Source organism: Trachurus japonicus, chromosome 19 (genome assembly GCF_045865225.1).
Source record: "Trachurus japonicus isolate A0001 chromosome 19, Traja_1.0".
Lineage (NCBI taxonomy): Eukaryota > Metazoa > Chordata > Actinopteri > Carangiformes > Carangidae > Trachurus > Trachurus japonicus.
Window position 1 is genome coordinate 3274535 of NC_140925.1, and position 27226 is coordinate 3301760.

A 27226-nucleotide genomic window follows, 5' to 3' on the forward strand; every position below is an offset into this window, starting at 1 on the left:
CTTGGGGTGCTGGGCCAAAGGGAAAGTAGAAAAGAGAAGAAATAGCCCGCACAACCTCGTTTTGCTCCAGAATATTTTACTGACAACGTTTCAGGCTTCTCAGCCCTTCATCAGGTCATCATCATCAGAGAGATTTCTTCTCTTTTCAATTGAAATAAGTAGAAAAATCTGCCAGTGAAAGCAAGTTTTTTTGTGCTTGTAATAAGAAAGAAAAACTTGCTCCACTATCAGATTTTTCTACTTATTTAAAGTGGAAAATTTGCTTGAAAAAAGTAAAAAAGTGTCTAAAAACAAGCTCCTTTTTAAATGTGAAGAGTCTTATTTTAAGTAGAATTAGATTTATTTTGACTAGAAACGACATTTTGACTAGAAATAAGACGAATATTCTTGGTAAGATTTTGAATTTTTGCAGTGTGTACACCGGTACAGGCCTGAGCTGGTTTCAGAAAACATCTGGAACTGGTCTCTGTGGGGAACAGGGAGGCGTTCCTGCAGTGGGAGGGGGAGGGGGGGGAGTGGGGCTGGGGGTGAGGGGGGGTGAGATACAGTCAGGAAAAAAAATGCACAGCTATCATCCAAGAAGAAGGAGAAGAAGGAGACGTCCGTCGTAGTGTTTTATTGACTTCCACCTGGTCGATGGAGTTTCAATGAGGGAAATTCCAACACAATAAGTTCCTTCATGTCCGTTGTGGTGGTGGGGGGGTAATGTGGGGGGGTAATGTGGGGGTGGGGGGTGGGGGGGCAGTTCACCCGGGCCCAGTGCAGTTCCCCATGTAGTGTTTTCCAGCTGAGGTAGGACCAGGTTCAGTCTCTGGCTCCACAGGTTCAGTCTTGTCGGGAGCCAAACAACACAAAGTGACGACGACACAAAGGCTGCAGCTCCGGGTGGAGTGTGTGTGTCTGTGTGTGTGTGTGTGTGTGTGTGTGTGTGTGTAGAGGGGGGGGCTGGGGGTGTAGATCAGGTCCTGGCCTCCTGTCACTCACTTCTCCAGCAGCTGTTTCCTCTGCTGCTCCCACAGAGCCTCCAGGTGGTCGGCCCGCTTCAGAGCAGCCTATCAGAGCACAGATACACCTGTCAATCATCTCCTCACAGCTGTTTTCTCCTGTGTGTGTGTGTGTGTGTGTGTGTGTCTGTGTGTGTCTCTCACCTCGTGCTGCTTCCGGAGGTTGTTGACCGTTTCTTCCTTCTTCAAGATGGCCGACTTCACCCTGGGAAATCACAGAAAAATAAAAGTGTCAGAAAAACTCGGAGCTAAAAATGTGACTGTTTGATTTAGTTTAGTGCTGCAGCTATCGATTCTTTTTGTAATTGATTATTCTACCTATTATTTTATCGATTAATCAGTAATCTATGGTGTTTTTCCGTATTTAATTACTTTTTTTTTTATTACTTACTATTAAAAGGACGTGTTTGCAAATGAACAATCAATAACTGTGATGTACTCACATGCTCATTGCTTAGTAAATATAATATCTGTGTAATATTTGTGCATCTTAGCGCGTTTTCACACCTGCTTTGTTCCGATTCAGCAACTAAACCGATACAGCTGTTGCATTCGTTTTTTGGGATTGTTTGTGTCCACACATGGTAACAGCTCCAAATGGTCCAAAGCTGTAAACAAATGCCATGTGCTAACAAACTCTTCTCTTATTGGTCAGAAAAAAAGTTTAAAAAAGTATTATCCCAGTGAATATTAAAATAAATCTGACAAGAAAAAAACGCTGTTGAAGCCCAGACCAGACCCAATCCGGGGCTTCTGTGTAGCCTTTTTCGGTCCTAATCCAACCCGAACACGGGAAAAAGAAAGAAAGAAAGAAGCGACCGGAGTGATCCTCGACCAGAACTCGGCCTGAATCACGCGGACCGGTACGAACCAGCAGCCTGGTCGTTGAGAATCACTAAAAACCAGCAGCGTGTAGTGCACCCTTAAACTCCAGTCTCTATTAACCACGGTTAACAGGAGTGGTGTGAGTGTGTATGAGAGACAGAGGGTGCCTGTATAAAAAGAGGAGTGTATGTTCACTCCAACAAAAGAAGAATTAAATGAACCCAGCAGTGTTTTATTTCATTTCCTTGAGCTCATGTCAGCGACGTCGTAACCAGCTCAGTATCGAGTCACGTTACACTGTCGTTCTCACCAGCGTTCATCTGGATCAGCCAACACATTCAATGCACATGTTTACATTATGTTGCTTTAAACTGTGTGGGACCCGCTCAGTGGACTTGACTGGATGCTTTCTGTTTCACTGCTGCGTCACTGAGGAGAAGAGTGTCTTGAGCTACAGTGAAGGCAGCCTGGACTCGGTGGTCCTACTCCTCTGATCTGGTCTCTCTCCTTATCTTCTGTCTTTTCTCAGATCGCTCCACAGAACTCTGGCAATGCCGTGTGAAACACAAGCAGTGTTTGCCGCCGTATATCGCGAGTGTAATTAGTTAAAGGGACAACGAGGAGTTTTGGAAAGCAAAGTGTGTTCACACTACATTTCCCATGAGCCTCCGTGCACACAGGGACATTCTTGGACCGGTGCAAGATGGATGAAAGCGAAAACATTTGCCAAGAATGTTTTCATTGATCAAGAATGAAAGTCGGAGGTTTGAAGATGATCTGATACCGTCGTAGCTCTGACCATAAACGATGCCAACTAGCGATCCGGTGGCGTTATTCCCATGACCCGCCAGGCAGCGTCCAGGAAATCGAAACTAGGAAATGCTGGGCGAGTCGACCACTAAATAATAATATCAACTATAACTATGAACTATAAAGACAAAACGATATATTTATTTATATCAAAAATGGACCCATTAACAAGTGCGTATAGATTCATCCATGTTAATATGAGACTCTTTTATAACCAAAAGCAAACTCCTCGAGGCTCTTTAAACGAAGCCTCGATTTAGGAAAAATTGCCTCGATCATTTTTGGTAATCAAATTACTCAAGTAATCGTTTCTGCCCTAATTTTGTTGCTTTCACCTCCTGTCACACAGTGAAAACAGAGAAGCAGCGGACTGAGGCCTTAGCAAGTGCTGTTGTTTGTCTAGTTTCCATGAGGCAGCGTGGACCCAGACCTCCTCACCCAGCACCGGCGTGTCCCGTGCTCTCGGTGCCGCTGCAATAAAAGCAGCACGTTGTCGCCGGTAACGAGGTCAAGCTCAGGGATGGCTGCAGCCTCGGGTTTCTGCTCTTTACAAACCAACACATCTTGAGTTTCCACCTTTTATTCGTTTTTGAACCGCGGCTTTAATCCGTCGGCCGGAGTTCCTGTTCACACCTCAAAACAACCACACACACACACACACACACACACGTCTCCAGTTTCCCGTGTCACATCATGATGCAGCAGTTTAACACTTATGAAACGACCGTCCCCATGGATACGGCTTTAATGAATCACCTCCTAACTTTTTCATCGTTACGGCGTTTTCAGGGGTGAAAACTGAATTTTTTTTTTGGAAACGGGTTCCAGAGCGGGAAAATCTGAAAACGCCGCCTCAGTGTTTTCGTGTAGACGCCCAAAACAGTAACGATGATGTCATACCCCCACCCTATGATGGACGTAACAACCTCATCCTGAATCGGAAGAACGTTATCACTTCTTTTGATTTCAAAGAAAAGAAACTATGTACTATAGTAAACCTTCATATTTTATTGGGGAAGTTTCATATCCATAAATGTAAATTTCAGAATTCTTCACCATCATTTAAGTTGTTTTTGATTGAAGTTGATTATTATTTTAAGTCTCTTAATTTAATTACAAACAAGAAACGTATATCAATAATGAACATACATTCAGAAATGTTTAATGAATAATCTGTCACAATAACTATTATTGTAATTTTCATGGGATACGAGGTCTGTCACCAAAGTTTATTTTCCTTTATTGTTAACTTGATTGTTTTTTCTTTTTTTTCTTTTGCTTGTTATACTGTCATAATTGTAACTTTATTGTTACTGTTGTAATGAATGTGAGCTGGAAAGACAGAAATGTTGCTGTTGCTACAACTTTAAATAAAGACGAAAAACCTTGTCCTGAATCTTGTGCGTTAAATCATCATCGATCGACATATTTGCATATTTAAAGAAGAGATTTGTTGGGGCGGTGCGTGGCGCAGTGGTTAATGCGGCCGCCCCATGTAGAGGCTACAGTCCTTAACGCAGGCGTCCCCGGTTCGATTCCCGCGTTGGGCAGACCTTTCCTGCATGTCATTCTCCTTCTCTCTGCCTCCCCCTTTCCTGTCTATCTCACTCACTATCAAATAAAGGCAAAAACGCCCAAAAATATACTTAAGAAAGAAGAGATTTGTTTTGGGTGAAGCTGCGTTTCGGTGTGGATGAGGTCTGGGTCTGGGTCTGGGTCTCTCACCGTTGGTGGACTTCGGCCAGCTCCTCCTCCTTCTCCCTGGTGACTCGCTCCACCTCGAGCCGTAGCCGCGCCCGGGCCTCCGACACCTCCACCTTCATCCTGCGGTTCTCCTCCTCCATCAGCACCAGCCGGTCGGCGAACTCCTGCCGCACCACCTCGGCCAGGCTGCGGCGCTCCTCCACCAGCTTGTCCCTGTTCTGAGGAGACAGGACGGGAGACAGAGGAGTCAGTGTCATGCACCGCGACGTTCGGGGAAGTTTTATGCAAGTTTTATTAATGCAGGTTGCTATCTGTTTTGTTATTGTTGTAACTGCTGCTAATACTATGTTTTTTCTTATACTTACGCATGTAGCTTCCTATTGTTATCTTTTTGTACGGTATGTCTGTCCGTCTTTAAATGTGAGGACTACGGATGGAAATTAGCTTTGAGCTAAATCTGGCATATTTACATGACGTGATGTGCGCGTCACTAAATGTTCATTAATGTGCATTGTACTCGTCACAGAAGCAATAAAATGAAAAAATGAAATGAAAATGAAGTAAACATGTTGATGAAACAAACTATTTTGTTGTTGTTGTTGTGCGCGACGTAGAGCTGCAGCTTCAAATATACCAGCAGAGTTTTTTAAATTGACCGTTTATTCAGCTGGAGCGCTTCGACTACGTGTTCCTACACTACACACACAACTTTTTTTTTTTTTATCCATCGATCCACGGACCACTTGCGTTCCGATCCATGGAGAGCGATCGGAACGGATCACGAATCAACTGTGATCCATTGCACTACTACTTGTAATACTTCCATTTCCCTTCTTGAAGTAAGATTAAGATTAAGATTAACTTTAATGTCCCACAATGTGAGAAATTTGTTCTGGGCCATTCGCCCATGCTGCAGCCACAAGTAGCCTAATACAGAACATACAATTACACACGATAACATCACATATCATACAAAAGAGAAAGCCGGAAACATGGTGCATTGGGAAATGAATAAATAGCACCGAATAAAAAGTGCTAAAATTGTAGTATGAAAATTACTAACCTATACGGAACGAGCAAATGCAAGTCACATGAGCTCTGGTCTTATCCGACCTTATTTAACAGCTTGATTGACACATCTGTTCAGTCTGTGAGGAACTCTCTAAGTTTTATATTGAGTTGGTAAAACTGTGTTAATGTGTTACACAAAATGTGTTACATAACAGATTTGGTTGGAATGCCCTTTAATGGACGCAGGATGTAATGAACTAAAAAAAAATTACAAATGTGAATATAATTTGAATATTCAACATAAGAAGCGTTAGAAGTTCAAATCTGATGTGGGTAGGAGACTGACAGCGCTGCTCTTCAGCCAGTGTCTCCAGATGTTTCCAGATGTTCCAGATGTTTCCAGATGTTCCAGGTGTGCAGCAGCTCACCTGTGTGACGTCGTCCACCTCCTGCTCCCTCTGCCTCAGCAGCGTCTGCAGCCTGACGACTTCTCCCTCCGCCTCCATCTGCTGCCTCCTCAGCTCCTGCTGCTTCTCCACGGCAACGCGCTCCGACCGCTCCAGCTCCCGCAGCTCCGCCTGCAGCTTCTCCCTCACACGCTTCACCCTGACGACGGAGAGACAGACACACAACTGGTGACGACATCCATCACACACAGGAAACACTGTCACACACACTCTACTAGGGCTGGGATGATATGCTTTTCTCCCGATTCGATTCTTCTACGATTTTTTGGATGGCGATTCGATTTAAATTGCGATTCTACGATATTGCCGATTCTCTCGATTTTTAGTCTTTAGCATTTTTAACATTTATCTGCACACAAATACTGTAGGAGCCTATAAATTAACATACTCCATTATAAAGTGAACTTTATACCCTTATAACCCTTTTCAAAACCTGTACTCTCTGTATGTAAAAAAGGCTAACAAATGCACATTGCAGAATATTTAAAAAAAAACAAAAACAAAAAAAAGAAATCGATTTTATGTGAATCGATTTTTTCTCCCACCCCTACACTCTACACACACACACATACTGTACACACACACACCTGTTGTCAGCAGCCCTCTCACACTCCTCTTTGTCTTTACTCGTCTCCTCCTCCAGGGTCCAGATCGCCAGTTCGATCTCTTTGTCGCGTTCTCGCCGCAGCTCGTCTTTGAGTTCGCGCTCGCGGCTCAGCAGCCACGCTTCCTACACACACACACACACACATAGATTTACAGTCATTTACACAGTCATTAGGGCCACGGGGCAATCGCACCTTTTTTCCAAATTTTCCCCAAAAAGTTTCTCGAAATTTTTCAGCGTTCTCTTTTTCTCTTTTATCACTTTTTTTCTAGAATTAAAAAAATATATTTTCTTTCGATTTTTTAAAACGGGCGAAGCCTTACCCTAAAAAAAAAAAAAGAGCGAAAAAGAACAGTCATTGGAGTTTAACAAACGTCTACTGCTCAGGCATACTTTCACCTAGAGACTTCATTTGAACTTTAAACTGTAGACACAAGTCTTGTGTATTAGTGTATTAATCCACATGTTGATAGGTCATATAGTTTTTGATCAATCACTGATCAATGACCATGATCATTTTTGGAGAAATTATGAGATTATAATGGGTGTGTGTTGCACGGAATGTTCGTGTCAGAGTGGGTGACATCATCGAAGTTGTCTGAAATCGTCTGAAACTTTTCTCTTTCCACGCTCCTCCCGGACACAATTTACACTCTACACACATGATTTTTTCCAAATTTGTAAGACAAACTTGTTCTGTCTCTCACAATGTGCTCAAAATATCAGAGAGACTTGCAGAATTTGAATTATCAGCCTCTAAGTGCGGCCACGTCTGTCTGTCTCTGCTCCTCATTGACTCCAATACAAAGATTTTCTGAGAGAAGCAGAACGGACCAATGTTTAAACTCGCCAGTGTCTCCAAAATATTTACTGTAGAAACACAATAAACGCCTATCAAAATTTCCCAGAGGAAATTTTCTCGTTCCACCTGTGGCTACAGCCTGACTCCTGGACCTTCCTGAGTCACTGACAGTGTTTGTGTTTCTGGCTCTGATCTACACACTCAGGATTTCCTCCATCTGCCTCCTGCCGATCTCAACTTGTAAACTGAAATCTCACATCTCCCCTGTAGTCCAGTCATTTTATGAAAAAAGGTTGAACAAATTGCAACAGAAGCAAACTGGGATGTGGCTATCTTGAACAATTGCAGTCATCTTGAAATTTAAAGTGGTTTCTTGTCGGCTGACCGATGGAGTTTTCAAGCTGGTACCACCACAGCACCTATATATATACATGTGCCGTCAAAACGGTTGAATTTATGCAAATGTATGCAAATTTGCCTGATGTTAACAAAGAATTTCAAAAAACTTGTAATACATTTTTTGTTTGTCTTAATGTAAGTAATCAACTCAGTAATTTTCATGGAGATATCTAAAGGTTAAAAATTTTACCCTATTCACGTGAGAAAAATAATTAATAGGCGTATAAATGGGCTATATGTGGGTCTTTTTCTAAACTTTCCCCTAATGGGATTCTTCTGGGCTTTTTTTCCCTCACTCAGGACATGTTGAGGATACACAATCAGTTGAGTTTGCTTCTGTTGCAATTTGTTCAACCTTTTTTGGCCTAAAATGACTGGACTACTGACCCAGGCTGAGCAGCATCAACCAACCTCTTTTTTCTTGTAGTTTTCTTCCCACGTCAGCTTCTCGACGTCCAGCCGTTCCTGCTGCGCCTTCATCTCCGCCTGTCACACACACACACACACACACACACACACACACTGCTCAGTACACGGCTGCGGACCGGCTGCAGCTCACAGCTCAGATGGACTTCGTCCGTCCTCACCTGGTGTCTCCTCTCCTGCTCCTCTCTGGTCTTGTCCAGCTCCTCCCTCAGCGCTCGTCCGGCCAGAGAGCTGTTCTCCTCCAGCTGCCGCCGCAGATCCTCCAGCTCCGCTCGCTGCCTGCACGAACCAATCACAGAGCAGGACTCAGCAGGAGGAACACAGTTTTTTAACACTTTTTTATACAATTTCTAAACTTTTTTTTTTTTGAGACAATTTTTATCACTTTTCTTCTAGAAATTTTAAAAACTTTTTTTGGGGGGGGGGGGATTTTTATCACTTTTTTCTAGAATTTTTTTTAGACTTTTTTTTTTTTTTTTTACCTTTTTTGTAATTTTACCACTTTTTTTCCAAATTTTATCAAAAAAAAAAAAAAAATTGGAGAAATTTTACATTTTTTTCTCTCGAATTTTTTTGACTTTTTTTGCGGGGGAGAAATTTTTATCACTTTTTTCTAGAATTTTTTTTTAGACATTTTTTTTCTTTTTTTACCTTTTTTGTAATTTTACCACTTTTTTTCCAAATTTTATCAAAATAATTTTTTTAACTTTTTTTTTATCACTTTATATAACTTTTTTGGAGATTTTTTTAAAACTTAAAAAAAAAAAGTTTTTATCAGAAATTTGTATCACTTTTTTTCTAGAATTAAAAAAAAAAAAGAATTCCAGAAATTTTACCCCAGAAAAAAAAGGGATAAATTTCACCAGTTTTTTTTTTTTTTTTTGAGAAATTTCACCAGTTTTTCCAAGGAATTTCGCTTAAATTTTTCCAAAACTGATTCATAAGTACATTGACCATGAAAGTATTCGTCATTCAGTCTTAGAACAAATATACTGTATGTATTTCTGGTGTCTGTTTCAAAATTTTGTCCATTGGGGGTCCGTGGTCTTATTTGTGTCAATACAGGGGTCCTTGATGTAAAGATGGCGCTGTCTTATACACACACTGTTGTAAATGGGAACGATCAGTGGAATCTGTTGTGTAACAGAAATGTGGAAGCAGAACATAACAATGTTCCGGTGCCATGAATCTTCTTGAAGTTTCCTTCTGAACGACCTTGACGTGTGCAGAACAAACAGATCGGTGTGTAGGTGAGCTGTAACCACGGCAACCAGGTGGACGAGAGGCTTGTTTGTGTCTCTACCTGCAGTAAAAGCTGCATGTGAGACATTTAGGTCCAAACCGTGTAAACTGTACAGTATCAGTGGGCCGTTACCAGGAGCAACAGTGGACTCTGACTCTGGAGCTCTGTGTTTCTGGAGCTGCCTGTGCTCTGGTTTATGAGCCTGCAGCAGTGACCTCTGACCCCTGACCTCTGAGCTCTGACCTCACCTTGCAGCCAGCTGGGCCAGCCGCTCCTTCTCCTCCGACACCTCCTTGTAGAGACGCCTCCTCTGCTGCTGCAGCGACAGCTCCTCCTCCTGGAGCTGCTTCTCATATCTGAAAAAAAGACACAACTCATCACATTTCAGCTGCTGAAATCAACATAAACAATAATGACGACACACGGGCAGAGCACACACACACACACACAAGTGACTAATTAACGAAGGCTTGCTAACGGGGCTTTCATCTTCTAGACTCATTAACTCTGACAGTATGTTCACTGCTTCTCAGAACAAACAGCAGCACTTCAGAGCTGAGCAGGAGAGTGTGTTGTGAACTGTAGAGACTGAAGATCACGTCTCAGCTTTTAATGCATTAAATCCCCGAAATGTGAAATTGTCCCGGACAAAATTAAATAACTAAGTCTATATTTCAAGCTTGTTTTGTAGTGGAAACTTCTCGAAGCTCCTCTTCCTGGTTCGTCAAATTTGGACGAACCGGGAAGAGAAGCTTCCGCTACAAACAAGCTTGAAATATAGACTTATTTAATTTTTTTCGGGACAATTTCGCACTTCGGGGCTTTAATACAAGACGGACATTACATACGAGCAGCATGGAGGTATTTGGATGTTTTTTGGTGTGTCTTTTTGTTACGAAGACAGTTGGTATCCATTTGCAACCGTCATATGGACATGCACTGCTACGCTGAGACCCCCTGTAACTCAGAGAAGCTGCACGGAGGACTCTGAAACTTCTCCCAGCCCTTATAGAGAGCCTAAGCGGAAGCAGGAAGTAACGTCGCCATGGGACCTCAACTCTGAAAAACTCGCCATTCAAATGAACGGAACCGAAAATTTTATTTCGTGATCCGATTGAATTGCGCCATGAGAAAAAAATATGTCCTCTACCTGTTTAAAACATCACGTTTCATGCAGAGAAATCAGCAGTTTATCATAAAACGGCAACAGAAGAAAGTATTTTGTGTAAAGACCGCTCTACGGACTACAGATCTGTGTCCCACAGAAAATACGTCACCAACTGACACGGGAAAGAGCGGCATTTGGTGACGTCACCTACGCGACTTGTAGTCTTTCTGGTTACAGATTCTTCTGAATTTTATTTTACAATAGCTTTACAACAAACTGCTGATTTCTCGGCATGAAACGTGATGTTTTAAACAGGTAGAGGACATATTTTTTTCTCATGGCACAATTCAAACGGATCACGAAATAAAATTTTCAGTCCCGTTCATTTGAATGGCGAGTTTTTCAGAGTTGAGGTCCCATGGTGACCGTTACTTCCTGCTTCCGCTTAGGCTCTCTATAGTCAACATGAGGGTGAGTAGATAATGAGTGCTATTTGAATTTTGGGTGAACTATCCCTTTAAGCTCAACAAAGGAAGCTCGCTCTGGTGTTTTACTCTGAAGCGACTGAGAGCTGCCACCTGCTGTCTGCACCGGTGCATGTCTTCTTGAGGATGCTGCTCAGTGCTCACCTGGTCTTGGCCAGCTCCCTCTCCCTCTGACACTGCTCCTCCTTCTCCTTCTCCAGCTGCAGACGGAGCTCCTCGCACTGGCGGACGTAGCGCTGAGCGGCGCGGTCGTCGACCTGCAGCAGCTCGGCCTCGTGCAGCGTCCGCAGCTTCTTCAGCTCCTGTTTGTGTTTGGAGATCAGCTTCTGGATCTCCGGCTCCAGACCTGAGGGAGGAGGAGGAGGAGGAGGAGGAGGAGGAGGAGGAGGAGGAAACTGATCATGGCTGAGAAATGTTTCACAGCTTTATGCATAAAAACTCAACTCAACTTCATCTTCGAGAGTGAAATAGTTGTCGGGGCAGTTTTAGTTTCTGTCTCTCTGACAAAATGACTAAATAAAGAAACACACACTTCATCGTCACCGCTTGTCGAGTGTCTGTGACTTTTCATGGACTGAGCTCCTCACAGGAGGAAGAAGAGGAGGAGGAGGAGGAGGAGGAGGAGGAGGAGGAGGAGGAGGAGGAGGAGGAGGAGGAGGAGGAGGAGGAGGAGGAGGAGGAGGAGGAGGAGGAAGAGGAGCAGCTTGGTGAGTTTTTGGAAACTGAACTGTACCCTCTTTGTTCATGTTGCCTTCGCTGAGCCAGAAAACAGTCCGAGCCAAAAGGCTGCTCACAGAATAAAAGCTGAGGTTAAGTTTGAGCTTTTCTACATAGTGGTTGTGTTAAAGCTGCAGGAGCCGCGCCAACGGAAACATCCCAAACACTCATGTTGAATATGAAGCCTGAACAGTGTGGATGTGAAAGCAAAGCACCGCTGGACCAGATGATTCCTGTTTGCTCCCCTGGAGGATTGAGGTGTAAATAAAGGTTGAGTTGATAAGAGCAGATGGAGCGAGTTAACCTGCACATTCACCACACTATGAGATAATAACACAACGTTACCACACAGAGTTGTTTTAGAGGGTAAATACAGAGACTGCTTGCTGAAAAACTGTCCCTGAAGGCAACGTGCATCAGCGGTTTTGCATGAATTTCCCTCTAAAACAACTCTGTGTGGTAACATTGTGTTATTATCTCATAGCGTGGTGAATGTGCAGGTCACAACTTGTCCACCAGAGCGCTGTGGAGTTGTTGGATTGTGTATTTGATGAGTTTGATGAGGGAAACCAATTAAGAAATCCCATGAGCCTCTGTAGCGTAGCTCTGAGCAGCTCACGGCTCTGCTCCGCCGTTCTGAAAATAGCTTGCACCGACAATTAAAGGTAACGAACCTACTGCTATTATGACTATAGGGATTATGGCAATGGGCCAATTTGCCAAAAATGTTGAACTATCCCTTTAAGTGTGTTGCAACTTAATGTTACATAACAGATTTGTTTGGAATGCCCTTTAATGGACGCAGGATGTAATGAACTAAAAAAAAACATTACAAATTTGGATGTGAAAGCAAAGCACCGCTGGACCAGGTGATTCCTGTTTGCGCCGCTGGAGGACTGAGGTGTAAATAAAGGTTGAGTTGATAAGAGCAGATGGAGCGAGGTCTTATCTTAATGAAGCCTCGGGGTAACGAGGCTTTAATCGCTCCTCTACCTTTCACTGTGATCTCTTTGATCTTCTTGGTTTTTTCGTCGATCCACTTCTCCCGGCGGATCTTCTCAGTGGCGCTCATCAGGTCTTTTAACTTCTTGATCTCCTGTCGGGGGGAGGGGAGAGGGTAAATAATGGTGGCTGTGTATGTAAACAACACCAGACTGAAGGGAAACGTATTAAAAGGGATAGTTCACCCAAAATTGAAATTTCACTCATTATCTCTACTCACCCCCATGTGGACTAAGGGCTGGGAGAAGTTTCAGAGTCCTCCGTGGCTTCTCTGAGTTACAGGGGGTCTCGGCGTAGCAGTGCATGTCCACCAATTGTCTACGTAACAAAAAGACACACCAAAAAACATCCAAATACCTCCATGCTGCTCGTATGTAATGTCCGTCTTGTATTGAAGCCCCGAAATGCAAAATTGTCCCGAAAAAAATTAAACAAGTCTATATTTTAAGCTTTTTTTTTTTTGTAATTTTACCACTTTTTTTTCCAAATGTTCTCAAAAAAAAAAATTGGAGAAATTTTACCTCTTTTTTTCTCCTCTCGAAATTTTTAAATGTTTTTTCTTTAGAATTTTTTTAAAACTTTTTTTGGGGGGGAAATTTTTATCACTTTTTTCTAGAATTAAAAAAAAAAAATTCCAGAAATTTTACCCCAGAAAAAAAAAGGGATAAACTTCATCAGTCTTTTTTGTTCTTTTCTGATTTTTTAAAACCTTCCTTTTTTTTTTTTTTTTTGAAAAATTTTAACAGTTTTTCCAAGGAATTTCGCTTAAATTTTTCCAAAACTGATTTGACGAACCGGGAAGAGGAGCTTCGAGAAGCTTCCGCTACAAACAAGCTTGAAATATAGACTTATTCAATTTTTTTCGGGACAATTTCGCATTTCGGGGCTTCAATACAAGACGGACATTACATACGAGCAGCATGGAGGTATTTGGATGTTTTTTGGTGTGTCTTTTTGTTACGAAGACAGTTGGTATCCATTTGCAACCGTTATATGGACATGCACTGCTACGCCGAGACCCCCTGTAACTCAGAGAAGCCACGGAGGACTCTGAAACTTCTCCCAGCCCTTAGTCCACAAGAGGGTGAGTAGATAATGAGTGAAATTTCAATTTTGGGTGAACTATCCCGTTAAAAAACAGCAGCACATATTATGTAATAAGCAGAAGAGAAGAGTGTGAGAAAACAAAACCAAATCAAATCAAATTAAATTAAACCAGGACGAGAGAATCGGCTTAGTAACGTAAAACAAAATGAGCTTCGTGATTGAATGTGGAGGTGAGAAGAGAGCGAGGACTCACATGCAGAGACACTGTCCAAGAGAAGGTGCGTGGGACAAACAAATGAAATGAGAGCAGTGGTAGAATGAGACAGAGGTGACGGTGCAGGGGGAGACCTGGTTAGAGGAAGAGAAACAAAGTTACCTCGCACAACGGACCCAGAATTTGCCACACCTAAAGCCAGGGAAAGAAACAGAAGATCCACAGACAGGGACAGAGAAAGGTAGAGAAGAAGGAGAAGGAGAAGAGGAAGAAGAAACAGAGAGAAGACAGTTAAACAAACGCAGCACGACACAAGCAAAAAAGCCAGATGCAGTGAAGTCACACAGGAGGCGGAGCAGAGAGCGAGAGAGAAACCACCAGAGCTTCAGTCTTCTCCGTTCTTCTCACCATCTCGTGCTGCTCCTGCATCTGGGCCATCTTCTTGGTGTACTTCTGGTCCACGTGCTTCAGCTCTCCCACCACGCCTTCACAGCGCTCGCCCAGAGCCTTCTTATCGTTGATGAGCTGCAGGAGCAGAGCAGGACGGATGTCACCAATCACCATGCCTCCATCTCACAGTTATAACCACGGTATTAAACGCCAGCCATGGTTAATTAATCATAAAGAGACCCCAAATACTGTCGCTTTCCAAAAAAGATAATGTCAGAAGAACCATATAGTTCAGGTGAGCTGAAAAGAGACGCGCCCGAGTGGTAAAGTTTGGACTTATTCCCTCCAAACAAACGTATCAAGTCGACGACGGCTCGTCAGCCTGTAAAAAAGTAGCAGCCAGAGGAGGAAATACAGTAGGTCTAAAATGTTTCACCACCTTCAGTTCAGTTCAGTTCTATTTATATCCCGAGGGAAATTGGATTTGCAGCAAGCGTTACAAACATAATAGACAAAAGACAGCATCAAACACATCAACATGTCACTAGCCACAACATAGTGCAGTAATACATAAAGAACAGTACGAATAATAAAAACATACTACTACTAATAAACCACTGTTAATATAATAATAATAATAATAATGCATAATGCTCTGCGAATAGTAAAAATGTAAACAGTCTACACAATGCATTAAAGTGCATAGTGCTGCAAGAAATGAAAAAAATAATAATGCAGGATACACACCTGGCTTTGTACGCCAAAGTTAAGCTAAATGCACAGTAACTTGGTTAAATTATTTTAGTGTCAACGTAAAATTGGATTGGTAGTGGTCTAGATGACAATTAATGACTTTAATATTTCAAACATTTCCCCTGGGGGATTAATAATAACTGGTCCTTTAGCAATAGATCTCTCTCTGGACTTGTATTTGTTGCCTACGGTTCAATGTGAGAGAGAGAGAGAACAATGACCTGGATGAATGAGAATATTCATAGGCATATAGCAATAGATACTTCAAATATTTGTGTGTATATAATTATTAATGTAGTTATATTCTGACTATATTTGATTTGACACATCTGACACCGACCTGGTCGATGAAGGTGAGGTGTCTCTGGATGGTGCCTTCATATTGTTCCTTCTGGAGCTGGAAGTTTCTGCCCAGCTCCCTCTCCGTCTCCTTCACATGTCTGACCGTCAGCTCCCTCTGCTGGGCCTGGAGGAGGAGGAAGAGGAGGAGGAGGAGGAGGAGGAGGAGGAGGAGGAGGAGGAGGAGGAGGAGGAGGAAGAGGAGGAGGAGGAGGAGGAGGAGGAGGAGGAGGAGGAGGAGGAGGAGGAGGAGGAGGAGGAAGAGGAGGAGGAGGAGGAGGAGGAGGAGGAGGAGGAGGAGGAGGAGGAGGAGGAGGAGGAAGAGGAGGAAGGAGAAGATGAGCAAACCAAAGGAAGCCCAGCGACCTGTCAGAGCTGCAGTAAGGTGACGGATGTCCTCACCAGCGCGGCCTGCAGCATGTGGACGGTGCGTTTCTTCTCCTCCAGCTCCAGCTTGATCCTCATCATGGAGCCCGTGACCTCAGCGGCCGTGGCCGACGCCTGTTCGACTCCCACCAGCTCCTCCTCAGACAACACGGCCTGACAACACAGAGCACACAGGTCTGGGTTAGGGACGTCACTATTAGAGATTTTCTTGGTACGACTACTGTCAGAGAAATAATCACAACTATTATATTACAGTTTTTCGCCACTGGTTTGGCTCATTTCTTGAAACAAAAATGTCCTTTTTTAAAGTAACATGGATAAACCTTCAAACTATTTTACAGTTGTTCCCAACAGAATTTAATTTCTCATTCATTTCAACAAATTGCAAATGTCTCAGTACATCTTTGCAAATGATAAGGTACATTAAGCACAATGTCCAAGTGAATAGATCTTGTTGTAAACTGATTGATTCTCAGTCTAATGGTTCTTTTCTCCAAAACAATTCAGCATCATTTCATTGTATAAGTCATCACATGCACAATAGTGTGTTCAATTGTCTACATTAGTCAAAAACATAACACCATGAATACCATATATGAATCACTTGGAACATTTGTTTGATTTGATTTGATTTAGGCCACATATAATTTTCCTTGTTTTGTGTTTATGTGTTTATGTTACAGTATATCTTGCTGTATACAGATTTTCTTTTGACTCTGATGTATGGAAGTTACTTTATGTGTTTGAATAACAATGGTTACAGTTTCCTTGGCAGTATGAGTGCCACTCATACCATTAAATCCTTTTTTTTCCCAGTTTTATACACAATTGTATTCTGTTATCTAGACAAAAAGTACTGTAACTGAATGGGCTGAGGCTGAGACGAGGACATGAGGGACATTTCAGTTGTCCTCTGTCATAACATTTTGACTTGCAGTGCCGCCACAATGCCCAAGGGACGATGCATTTTGGGAGCACTGACTATTTATATGAGAAAGGAATTCAGTTTTGACACAGTGAACTGTACGACTGTTTTTTGCCAAATTATCTTTTTTGAGAATGTAATTTCTGTTTCAAGAAATGAGCCGAACCAAGGGAGGAAAAGTGTAACAGAGAGAATAAAGCCGTGACCTCTGACCTCTCTGTGTGAGCCTGAGGTGACCGAGCGAGGCCTCTCCTGCTCCGACTTCTCCATCTCGTCCAGGAAGCTCATGATGCTCTGCAGCTTGGCCTCGGAGAGCAGAGCGCCCCCGTCAGGCAGAGCGGGGTGGTGGCTCAGCTGCCCGTGGAGCTCCAGGTTGTCGGTGGTCAGAGAGTTGGAGTCTCCGTCCTGTGGGACAGATTACAGTCGGGTCTTTTCTTTAGGAGTAGCTTTGTAGCCTTTAATTGTCGGTGCAAGCTGTTTTTAGAACGGCAGAGCAGAGCCGCAAGCTGTAACATTTGAGTAATTAGATGTGTATCATCATGTGAATATATTATGCAATTAATCGTTTATTTTCATTATTCTGAATTTGTATGCCATTATGTGACCAAATAATTTTCTAGGAGATTGTAGCTAGGTACAATAGCGCATAGGCCTACAAAATAATTTTCCCAAATTTCATTTTCATTTATTTGTAAGACAAAACTCAAAAAAGTATTAAGATAAATATATTTCCATACAATAGTTTCCATTTTCCATACTTTTCCAGACCTGGAAAAGTATAAAATCAAATTCTATACTTTTCCATACTTTCCATAATTGCGTAGGAACCCTGGGAAATGTATAAAATCTAATTCCATACTTTCCATACTTGCGTAGGAACACTGGGGACATGACTCACCTCGTCGATCCAGGCGTACTTCTCCTTGTGGTAGCCCTTGGGCTCCGACAGCCGCTCCGGCTCCTCCTCCAGCAGCTTCAGCGTGTCCAGCAGCTCGTTCAGCGTGGTTTTAGACTGAGCCCTGCTGGACGCCGGCCGCTGCTCCTCCACGCTCACCGACCGCTGCAGAGTCTCCTGAGGCACGGACGCAACAAACATGTTACAGTCAGAGAGGAAGAAGAGAGTTTTTCAAAGGTGATGCCCTCTAGATCACAACAAGAGGTGATAACCAGTCTGTATGTTAGAAAAACAATGACCATATTGTTGTAATGTGTGTGACATGTGACCTACTTGCAACCCCACTGTTTTGTTCCTATAAATGTGTTCATATGTATGTGTGCAATCGTGTATGTATGAAAATGTTTATCATTATTTGGACATATGGGTGTGAGTGAACGTGCAGTGATGTTGCTATAGGTACGCGTCCTGCATCCCTGACACATTAAAATCTGAAAGGACGCAGTAAACTCGCACCTCATTTCTCCCATGAAAAACGATACATTGTGAACAACAACTTGTGTTTAAAATCACAGTAACTACAATTTGTTACCAAGTCGATGCCGACACAAAAAATACGTCGGTATCTGCCTTTTTTTCGGTACCGTGACTACCGAAAACTCTGTTCTTACTTCATGTTTCAGCCTGAGAAGTTGTTGAAGCTCAGTGGAGCTCAAATACAGGAAAGTTTGATGTGTTTTTTTAGTAGCTGGATGAGGAACATTTCTGTTGTTGTTTTTTAAATTAAATTGTGGTATCGAATAAGTATCAAGAATCGTGGAAATTTACTGGTATTGGTACTGAAATTCTGGTATATTGACAACCCTATTTGGAACCCATTTAATTTCCCAGGGACTCACTCAAATCACCACCTGTGTGTGCAACAACACGTGTGTTCAGGTGTGTTCTTTCCTTTTTTGTTGTTTGTTTTGTATCAATAAAGGAACTACGTGGTTGGCATCTGAATTATTTTGCCTCATCATATCGAACCCATACTTACTTTTATTCATTTTACTGATGCTGCTCATGTTTTGTACAAAAAACTTGAAAAATTAAAAAAAGAATGAAAGTGTTTTTGTGCTTGATGAAGCCGGTGACTCTGATCAGTTCAGTTATTTACCTGGGAGCAGTGAGAGCTTCTGTGATTGGACGGAGCCGGGGACACGGCTCTGAAGCTGAGCTCTCCCAGGTCGGCCACAACGTTCAGGTTCGTGTCTGTGGAAACATGTGACCAGCTGTTACTACAGGAGCTGCTCTCATTGAAAACGCTGCACACACACACAGTCAGAGTCACACACACCTGTGTTCTTAGTCTTGATGTCAGTGGGCGACAGGGGGCTGTTGTTGCTCGGCGACACTGGACACCTGTTGCTCAGGGAGATCCTGGGCGGCTTCTTCCGTCCTCCGGCGCCGGACTGTCTCAGGTTTTCCGGCTCGGCCTCGGCGGCGTGCTGCTGCTGCTGCAGACTCTCTGAACCACGCTGGGGTCTCTTCTGCTGCAGCTCCTGTCCCCGCCACCAGAGGGAGACACCAGACACACTCAATGTAATGTGAACGGACGTTTACTGTCAACACAATGTAGGGCTGTTCGATTTTGCCCAAAAATAAAATCTCGATTTTCTTCTCTGAAAAATCGATTTCCGATTACGATTTTTTTGTTAAATGACAAACTATTTTGTGTGCTGTTTGTGTCTTTTTAAATGGACCTAGAGTCTAATTTAAAAAAATATCTATCTATCTATCTATCCATCTATCCATCTATCTATCTATCCACCTATCCATCTATCTATCTATCTATCTATCTATCTATCTATCTATCTATCTATCTATCTATCTATCTATCTATCTATCTATCTATCTATCTATCTATCTATCTATCTATCCATCCATCCATCCATCCATCCATCCATCCATCCATCCATCCATCCATCCATCCATCCATCCATCCATCCATCCATCCATCCATCCATCCATCCATCCATCTATCTATAAACATGAGAGCTGTAACTGTGTAGTGTAAAAGGGCCGTTGGTCTTTTTGGCAACAAAATCCTCGCTGGTCTTAGCAAAATGCCGACATGCTTGTTTCCAGTGTGTGGGGAGAGCAGTGGGAGAGCTCGATGGGAGGAAGGAGGCAGCAGCCATTACTAGGGCTGCCACAAACGATTATTTTGATAGTCGACTAGTCACCGACTATTTTTTTCGATTAGTCGACTAATCGGATCATACGTAAATTGAATGTAAAACATACAGCTTATCACACCAGCATGCAGCTGCCCTTATATACCATCATTAGCTTTCAGCTTGAAGTGTTTAAGGTAAAAATAAAGAAAATTAAGATGATAGTTCATTAAACTTTTAATGAAATATGCAGCTTTAACTGTAGCATAAAGTGCAAACAGCTGAGTAAAATAAGGATAAGGCACTGGCCTAAACAACACCAAAATAAATACTAAATATTAAAGGTTTTTTGTCTTTCCTTCATTTGTCTCTGGCATTAAACATAGCTACATTTAAATAAAATGAGGTGGACACCTGAAACTAAGGAATTGTTCACAATAATAAAGTTTTGGTAGGCCTATCAATCAAATATAACTTGTGCTCAGTGTAAATAATAGGAGTCGTTCTGTTAAAAAAATGACATGTTCCCTTTTTACTGTCACAGAAGGAGAAACATAGAAAGACTCCACCAGAAAGTTCTGTGTGAAACTGCCAAATGAAAACAAGTGAAACTGAGGTGCAGCTCAAACTCAGCAAGGTGTGGACTGTGATGAGAAGCTACCGGAAAATATTGACGTAGTTTTACGCCGGGAGAGAAGACTTCCTCGTTAAGATGAGCGCTCATTACGTGACCAGGACGCTGTGACCGGACGCGGTAACGTTCCAATATTCTCCAACACCGACTCTCAAAGTCTGCGGTTTTATTTTTAAATGACGGACGGCTGTTTTTCAGTCCGTGATTTAAAACAGTGGAGCGGCGGTACCGCTGCTAGTAGCGCTTCTCATTTAAAATGACGAGAGAGAGAGAGAGAGAGAGGAGCGGTGGCGGTGGCTGCGGCGGCGGGGGGGCGGGCGGTGGGTTACACCGGTGCCGCTTGATGAGGGACAAGACAGGTAGAGAGAGAAAAGAGAGAGACCACCTGTAAACTCACCTTGAGTGAGTGAGTGCACGTGTGTATGTGTGGTGGGCAGCTGCAGCGGTGGGTGCGTGTGTGGAAGGTGCCCCAGCAGTTTTGAGAGAAAAACAAAGTTTAAAAAAAAGAAAAGAAACGACGCATCGACTATTAAATTAGTTGTCGACGATTTTAATAGTCGACGTAGTCGTGACTAGTCGACTAATCGTGGCAGCCCTAGTCATTACCATAATTCAGTGCAGCCCAGATTCATGAACGAGGGCTTACCGTAATTACCCTAATTTTCAAAAAATTTCAAAAAATCGATTTTTACGATTCCAAAAAATCGCGATTATGATTTTAAATGGTTTCATCTGAGGTTTAGAGTACGTACATCGGGTGTGTTGACCTGCGAGGCAGCAAGGCGGGCCAGACGAGCTTTCTCTTTACGTGTCGACTTCCTATCGTTCTCCTGATGCTGCTGCTCCAGACAGACGTCCTCCTCCGCTCTGTCCTCCAGCTCCTACAGGACGGAGAGGAGGGAGGAGTTTTAATAAACCTCAGGAGAAATGTGGAGCTGATGAGAGAAGGAAGCAGGAAGCACTGAGAGTCATTTACCTGGGAACACTGGGAACCTCTGGGATTGGACAGAGCCGGTGAAACGGCTCTGAAGCTCAAATCTCCTAAATCCACCACAACGTTCAAATTGGAGTCTGTGGAAATGTAAAATCATCAATAAATCAATAATCAGTTCACTTGCCAGAAAAAAAACATTTGATAAGTTTGTTGTGTCCAGTATCTTAAGTGAAATCAGGGTTCCTACACATTTGAAATTTCCAAATTCCACACTACTTTTTCCAGACCCTAATTTCCAAACTTCTCCGTAAAAAAATTCAAATAATTTGTGATATTTAAGTAAATAGATGTGCTATATAATATTTTTTAAAAAGCATGCAATTTATCTTGTTTTCATTATTCTGAATGTGTATGCCATTATGCAACCAAATAATTTCCAGGAGATTGTAGCTAAGTACAAAATAGTTAACCCAAATAACTTCAGATAAGACCAAACCAAGATAAGATAAATAAAATAAATATATTTCCATGCAATAGTTTCCATTTTCCATACATATCCAGGCCAAATTCCATACTTTTCCGTACTTTCCATACTTGTGTAGGGTTAGGGTTAGGATTACACACCTGTGTTCTTGGCCTTGACGACCGTGGGTGACAGTGGGTTGTTGTTGCTGGGCGACGCTGGGCTCTTGTTGCTCAGGGAGATCCTGGGCGGCTTCTTACGTCCTCCGACGGCGGACTGTCTGGAGTTTTCCTGCTCCGCCTCGGCCGCGGCCGCATGCTGCAGCTGCACCTCAGCAACACGCTGACTTCGCTTCTGCTGCAGCTCCTGCAATCGCCACCAGAGGGAGACAAGAGACTGTGTCACCATCCGGGAAAACATCAGTGAATGATGCTTAAAGACTGACTGACAGGGTTTCTGCAGGTTTCACCAACTCAAGTTTGAGACTTTTTAAGACCATTAGGAATGAAATTTAAGACCTATATCACAAAAAACGTACATGCTGAGTTACAAAATGACTTGCAAAGTAAATTGGCAGTGATATATGTATATAAGTTGCGTGTTAAAGCACAATGATTGTTGCAGGAGCATTTTATTGAGGTAGCGTTACATGGGCATAAGAAAATTAAGACCTGTCTAAAATTATATATACACACAATACGTAAGCAAATTTAAAACTTTTTAAGGCCTAAAATTCAGATTTTCAAATTTTAGTATGTATGTATTTTGTATTTTGATAATGGATGCCTGTAAACTGATTTTGTTTTGAACACATCTGTCCTAATTCTGGACTGCGATGGATACATAACTGAAATATGTATATTTCTTTGTTTAAATGTAAAAACTTTCAATAAAAATGTAAGTGTCAAAAAAAAAGAAGACATTTTAAGGACTAAAAAATCAGACTTTCTTTTGACCATTTTTAAAATACGTCCTGAACTGTGTAGTCATGAGTGATAATAAATGAATGTGAGCTGGGCACCTGGATGGCAGCGAGGCGAGCCAGACGAGCTTTCTCCTCACGGATCCGTTTCCTGTCTTCGTCCTTTTTCTGCTGCTGCTCCAGACGACCGTCCTCCTCCGTCCTCTCCTCCCACTCCTGTTGGAGACACACACAGCGTTAACACTGCAGTCGAAGTGAGACATGGAGAAGATGAGAGGGCGAGACGTCCTGGGAACAGATGATTTTGTACCTTTCTTTTACTGGCGAGGATGCGTTTGAGTGCTGCGTGGCTGGTGTGCTGCTGCCTGTTGGCGAGGCGTCGATACCAGCGCTGGATGGTGACGGCCGCCTGGTTCACCTGCTGGATGAACCTTCACATACGAGACAGAACCAGAGTGAGTCACAGAAACAATTAAAGCCCCAGTTTGTAACTTATTTGGCTTTTTATTATCAAAAATCAAATATTCTTTCATCCGTATTTCACTGAAGTGGAATCACACCCGCATACAAATGAAAGCTTTCTGAGTTGTTACAAGTCGTTACAAATACATAAGTGGGCGACGCACCGAACTGAGGCGGCCATGTTGCATCGTGACCGTAGGTAACCACGGAAACTGAGCGGAGCTGTGGGCTCGGCCTGTTAAAACTGTCACCACTGTGTAGTGTGAGGAAGGACGGAGGCACCGGTGTTGCATTCAGGTGCAGTCAGGCAGACGGCCGTCGGCAAACCAACCGGATGTCATTTTACTCCACCAGAGAAAGACGGTAAAACAATACCACATCACCATGACAACACGTTGTCAGGCCTGTATTGTTTTGCCTCGTGCTGGCGGACCACTTGTTTACATAGACGCTTGTTTATGCTGTTACATGCAGCGTCTGTTGTCTGTCTGACGTCTGCCCCATTTCACCTGAATGCAACATCAAGAATACGTTCAGATATGCAACCGCACCGCTAGATGGGGGGAATTCCTACATATTATACCTTTAAACAAAGAACATGAAGGTTAATAAGTGAGGAAGTGTGTGTGTGTCTGACCTCTCCGCCTCCTCCTCGCTGACCTCCCTCCTGCGCGGCGGCACCGGGGATCTGTTGTTGGAGGCCGACGACATGGAGGAGAAGTTCTTCTGGGACTTTGTGAGCGAGCCGCCCTCCAGTGTGACCTCATCGTTCGCTGTGGCTTTCAGGATGTTGCTAGAAGAAGATGCGATTAAAGGGATAGTTAAACATTTTTGGCAAATAATTGGCCCATTGCCATAATCCCTATAGTCATGGCAGTAGGTTCGTTACCTTTAATTATCGGTGCAAGCTGTTTTTAGAACGGCGGAGCAGAGCCGCGAGCTGCTCAGAGCTACATTAAGGAGGCTCATGGGATTTCTTGGTTTCCCTCATCAAACTCATCAAATACACAATCCAACAACTCCAAACTGCTATAACACTATACTAGGGATTATTATCCATTTAAAAAAAAAACACACGATCAAATCAAGACTTTTACTTAGCTATAAAAAAAATCCTACAGAAAAGGGATGTCACGAGAAATAATCCCAATTATTACGATTGTTATATGAAATAATTTTACAACACTATGAATGTGTAAAATCGCATTATTAATTATATAAACAAAATATTTAAAGTATTACAACAGAGTATTAGGGCCACATTGAGAAAAAAAAAAAAACAGACTTCGAGAATAAAGTCCTAAATTTAAGAGAATAAAGTTGTACATTTCCTACGAGAAAAAAGTCAGTTTGTGATTTTTTTATTTGTCAACGTGGCCCTAATACTCCGTTGTAAAGTATCTATTAATATAGGACCAGTTATTAATCCTTTAGAGGAAATGTTTAAAGTTTTTTTAAATCTTTTTTTTTCTTACAAATGATGTGATGATGTGCTATCATTTAAATTTGCTTCGTGTCTGATCTGCTGACATGGTTTTTAGGAACATTTACGATGAAATAATTGTGGCGTTTAACTGTGAAAACAAGTGCTGGTGACATCCCTACTGCAGGATCAAGACCGATAACCTCAGGACTCACTTGAAGGACGGCCTCTGGTTGGAGCTCTTGGGTGTGAGCGGTTTCTCAGAGTAGTTGTTGTGCAGGATGGTGGTGACTGAGTTTCCCACCGCTCCCTTGTTGCTCCTGAGAAAACCAAGAAGGCAGCGTGACACTCTGCAGGAGACACTCCTCATGTGTTGGCATCTGTATCTGTGTGTGTGTGTGTGTGTGTGTGTGTGTGTGTGTGAGCTCCCCTGGAGGCTTCACAGTAGCTGATACTGTTCATGCTTTGACACAGATTCTCACCACATTACAGACTCAGCCCACACCATTCCTGCAGCCGTATCAGCTGCTCTCATCAGCAGGTATGAAACACGAGGAGCAGGTAGAGATCCAGAATGCAGCAGTGCAGGTATTCACTGTGCTGGCTCAGTCTAACCCTGTGTGTGTGTGTGTGTGTGTGTGTGTGTGTGTGTGTGTGTGTGTGTGTGTGTGTGTGTGAGTGGCGCTGCCCACCTGTTGTTAGCGGTGAAGGTGGCAGCCAGAGCGATGGCCGGCTCTCTCTTCTTCAGGCCGGTGGGAGAGTCCACGCTGCCGGTGCTGCGGGAGCTGGAGTGAGGAGGGAACGATCTGGGCTGGTCGTCCTGGAAACACACAACTCTGATGTTAACAACAACTATTATACACAACACAACATACAGTTTATTAAGACAAACACACAAACAAACAGATGCAGCTGGAGGTAAATACCAGGATGTTCCATGTGGTTCTGTCTGGAGAAGCCTTACTCAGGCTGGCCAGCTTCTTGCGTCCATCTGAGCTGCTGTCGAACAGAGCCAGGTAGTCCTCACTCTGCTCCTGGCTGAGGAGGACAGACCAATCACAGGTTAGGACCAACGCCAGACACTAATACATCCCCTGTCCCGTTCTTTTTGTACATTTAACCAGTTTCTTTCTATCTCTATTCCTCTCTCTGATTTAAAGATGTGCAGTCTGTGGCTCTTACTAGGGCTGTCCAGATTATCATATTTAGATAATGGATTATGCATTGCACGGACATAAAATCGATCAATATCGAAGCTTCGAAGGCCGGGGGTGCGCCAGCGTAACATCTGACGGGGGAGGGGTGCGCGATCGTAGCAGAAATAATGAAAGTAACGGCAAACAAACACTGCATATCTCCAAAATCAGGCAGGTTTCCAGGATGCCAAGTAGCCTACTCATTTTAATGTAACAATTGCCGATGAGAACCGGTGCCAAAAAGGAAAAAAGGGAAAGAAAAAAAAAATCGATCACGGACTTCATGATCGATTACCATGGCAACGAACGAAGCTTCAAAGCTTCGGAGCTTCGAATTTTTTGGGTCAGCCCTAGCTCTAACTCATCTATGAAATCTGAAATCTCTTACATGCTTAGAAAATATGACCAATTTACTATAGAACAACAGAAACATGTTGTTTTTGTTTTTAAACCACACCCTGAGAACAACTGAGCTCTGGTACAGTAGCTGATGTCACAGTGCGATCAATCATTTTCCAGGACATTTGACTTATTTTCTCATTTTCCATGTGTTTTCCATGACTGGAAAATTGGTCAACCGTTTTCCAGGTTTTCCATGTTTTCCAGGACGCGTAGGAAGCCTGATTCTTTACATTTCATTACATTACATACACACATCATTGAACCAAATGATCACCTCAAAACGCTGATGTGGCAGCGGTCAGACAGGGAGATGATTTCACATCTCATCTTATTTATATATGTGTGTGTGTGTGTGTGTGTGTGTGTGTGTGTGTGTGTGTGTGTGTGTGTGTGTGTGTGTGTGTGTGTGTGTCTAAGCTCAAATCCACATAACAAGGTCTTAGCAGCAACACACACAATTAAACAACTCGACACGGAGCAGGGACCTGGTGTCGGGGCTTTTAGTGGCAGCTTTTGTGATTAAATGTTGTAATGATGACAGCTGCAGAGACTCAGGGTCTCATCCTCAAACCCCCTCAAACCCCCCCACTATCCTCCCCCTAACCCACACACACCCCGAGCAAAGGAATTCACTAATACAGCAGCTGATCGTCTGTTGGGGAAAACACCCGTCATAGATAGATGCCATGATGTGAATGCATACACACATATGTTGACCCCCCCCACCCCCCACCCAACCCCTCATCCTGCAAATAGCTCCACACACACACACACAGAGCAGCGTCTGCATCACCAGCCACAGATGTAGAGTGACCTCCAGTCTGGTGTCTGTGCTCCGTGTTTCTGTCTGGTGGTGGGTTCCTATAGAAATGAGCATGTGTGTGTGTGTGTGTGTGTGTGTGTGTGTGTGTCTTCCGGGGGGGGGCTGGAGGTCAAGCCAGCTGGCCCAATGAAAAGCGATCTGACAACACTATTCAGGCAGCACATTCCTCTACTTTCTGCTTTACAAGAAGAGTGATGCATGGAGGGAGGAAGCAGAGGAGGTGGGGGGGGGTTGGGGGGGCCCAATGA

The 27226-nt window shown here is 43.1% G+C and overlaps 1 protein-coding gene across 3 annotated transcripts in view; it reads right to left on the bottom strand.

The window, feature by feature from the left end:
• Window positions 1-603: 603 nt before the first annotated feature.
• Window positions 604-27226, bottom strand: part of cep131 (centrosomal protein 131) — a 31798-nt gene continuing 5175 nt past the window's right edge. The window contains exons 4-30 of one of the 3 annotated variants that reach the window (XM_085761283.1): window positions 25484-25595; window positions 25250-25377; window positions 24773-24877; window positions 23772-23927; window positions 22983-23103; window positions 22772-22888; window positions 21912-22116; window positions 21330-21424; window positions 21106-21234; window positions 18900-19104; window positions 18720-18814; window positions 17564-17737; window positions 16879-17070; window positions 15756-15893; window positions 15355-15480; window positions 14280-14396; window positions 14034-14063; window positions 12602-12704; window positions 11036-11237; window positions 9547-9654; window positions 8217-8334; window positions 8041-8115; window positions 6409-6551; window positions 5783-5960; window positions 4365-4561; window positions 1149-1209; window positions 604-1052 (exon numbers count right to left, since the gene is read on the bottom strand). In XM_085761283.1, coding sequence (XP_085617409.1) covers window positions 981-1052; window positions 1149-1209; window positions 4365-4561; window positions 5783-5960; window positions 6409-6551; window positions 8041-8115; window positions 8217-8334; window positions 9547-9654; window positions 11036-11237; window positions 12602-12704; window positions 14034-14063; window positions 14280-14396; window positions 15355-15480; window positions 15756-15893; window positions 16879-17070; window positions 17564-17737; window positions 18720-18814; window positions 18900-19104; window positions 21106-21234; window positions 21330-21424; window positions 21912-22116; window positions 22772-22888; window positions 22983-23103; window positions 23772-23927; window positions 24773-24877; window positions 25250-25377; window positions 25484-25595 — 3502 coding nt within the window. In that variant the 3' untranslated portion in view covers window positions 604-980. The remainder of the gene's footprint in view (window positions 1053-1148; window positions 1210-4364; window positions 4562-5782; window positions 5961-6408; window positions 6552-8040; window positions 8116-8216; window positions 8335-9546; window positions 9655-11035; window positions 11238-12601; window positions 12705-14033; window positions 14064-14279; window positions 14397-15354; window positions 15481-15755; window positions 15894-16878; window positions 17071-17563; window positions 17738-18719; window positions 18815-18899; window positions 19105-21105; window positions 21235-21329; window positions 21425-21911; window positions 22117-22771; window positions 22889-22982; window positions 23104-23771; window positions 23928-24772; window positions 24878-25249; window positions 25378-25483; window positions 25596-27226) is intronic. The other 2 variants (XM_085761284.1, XM_085761285.1) reach the window with 2 other exon arrangements.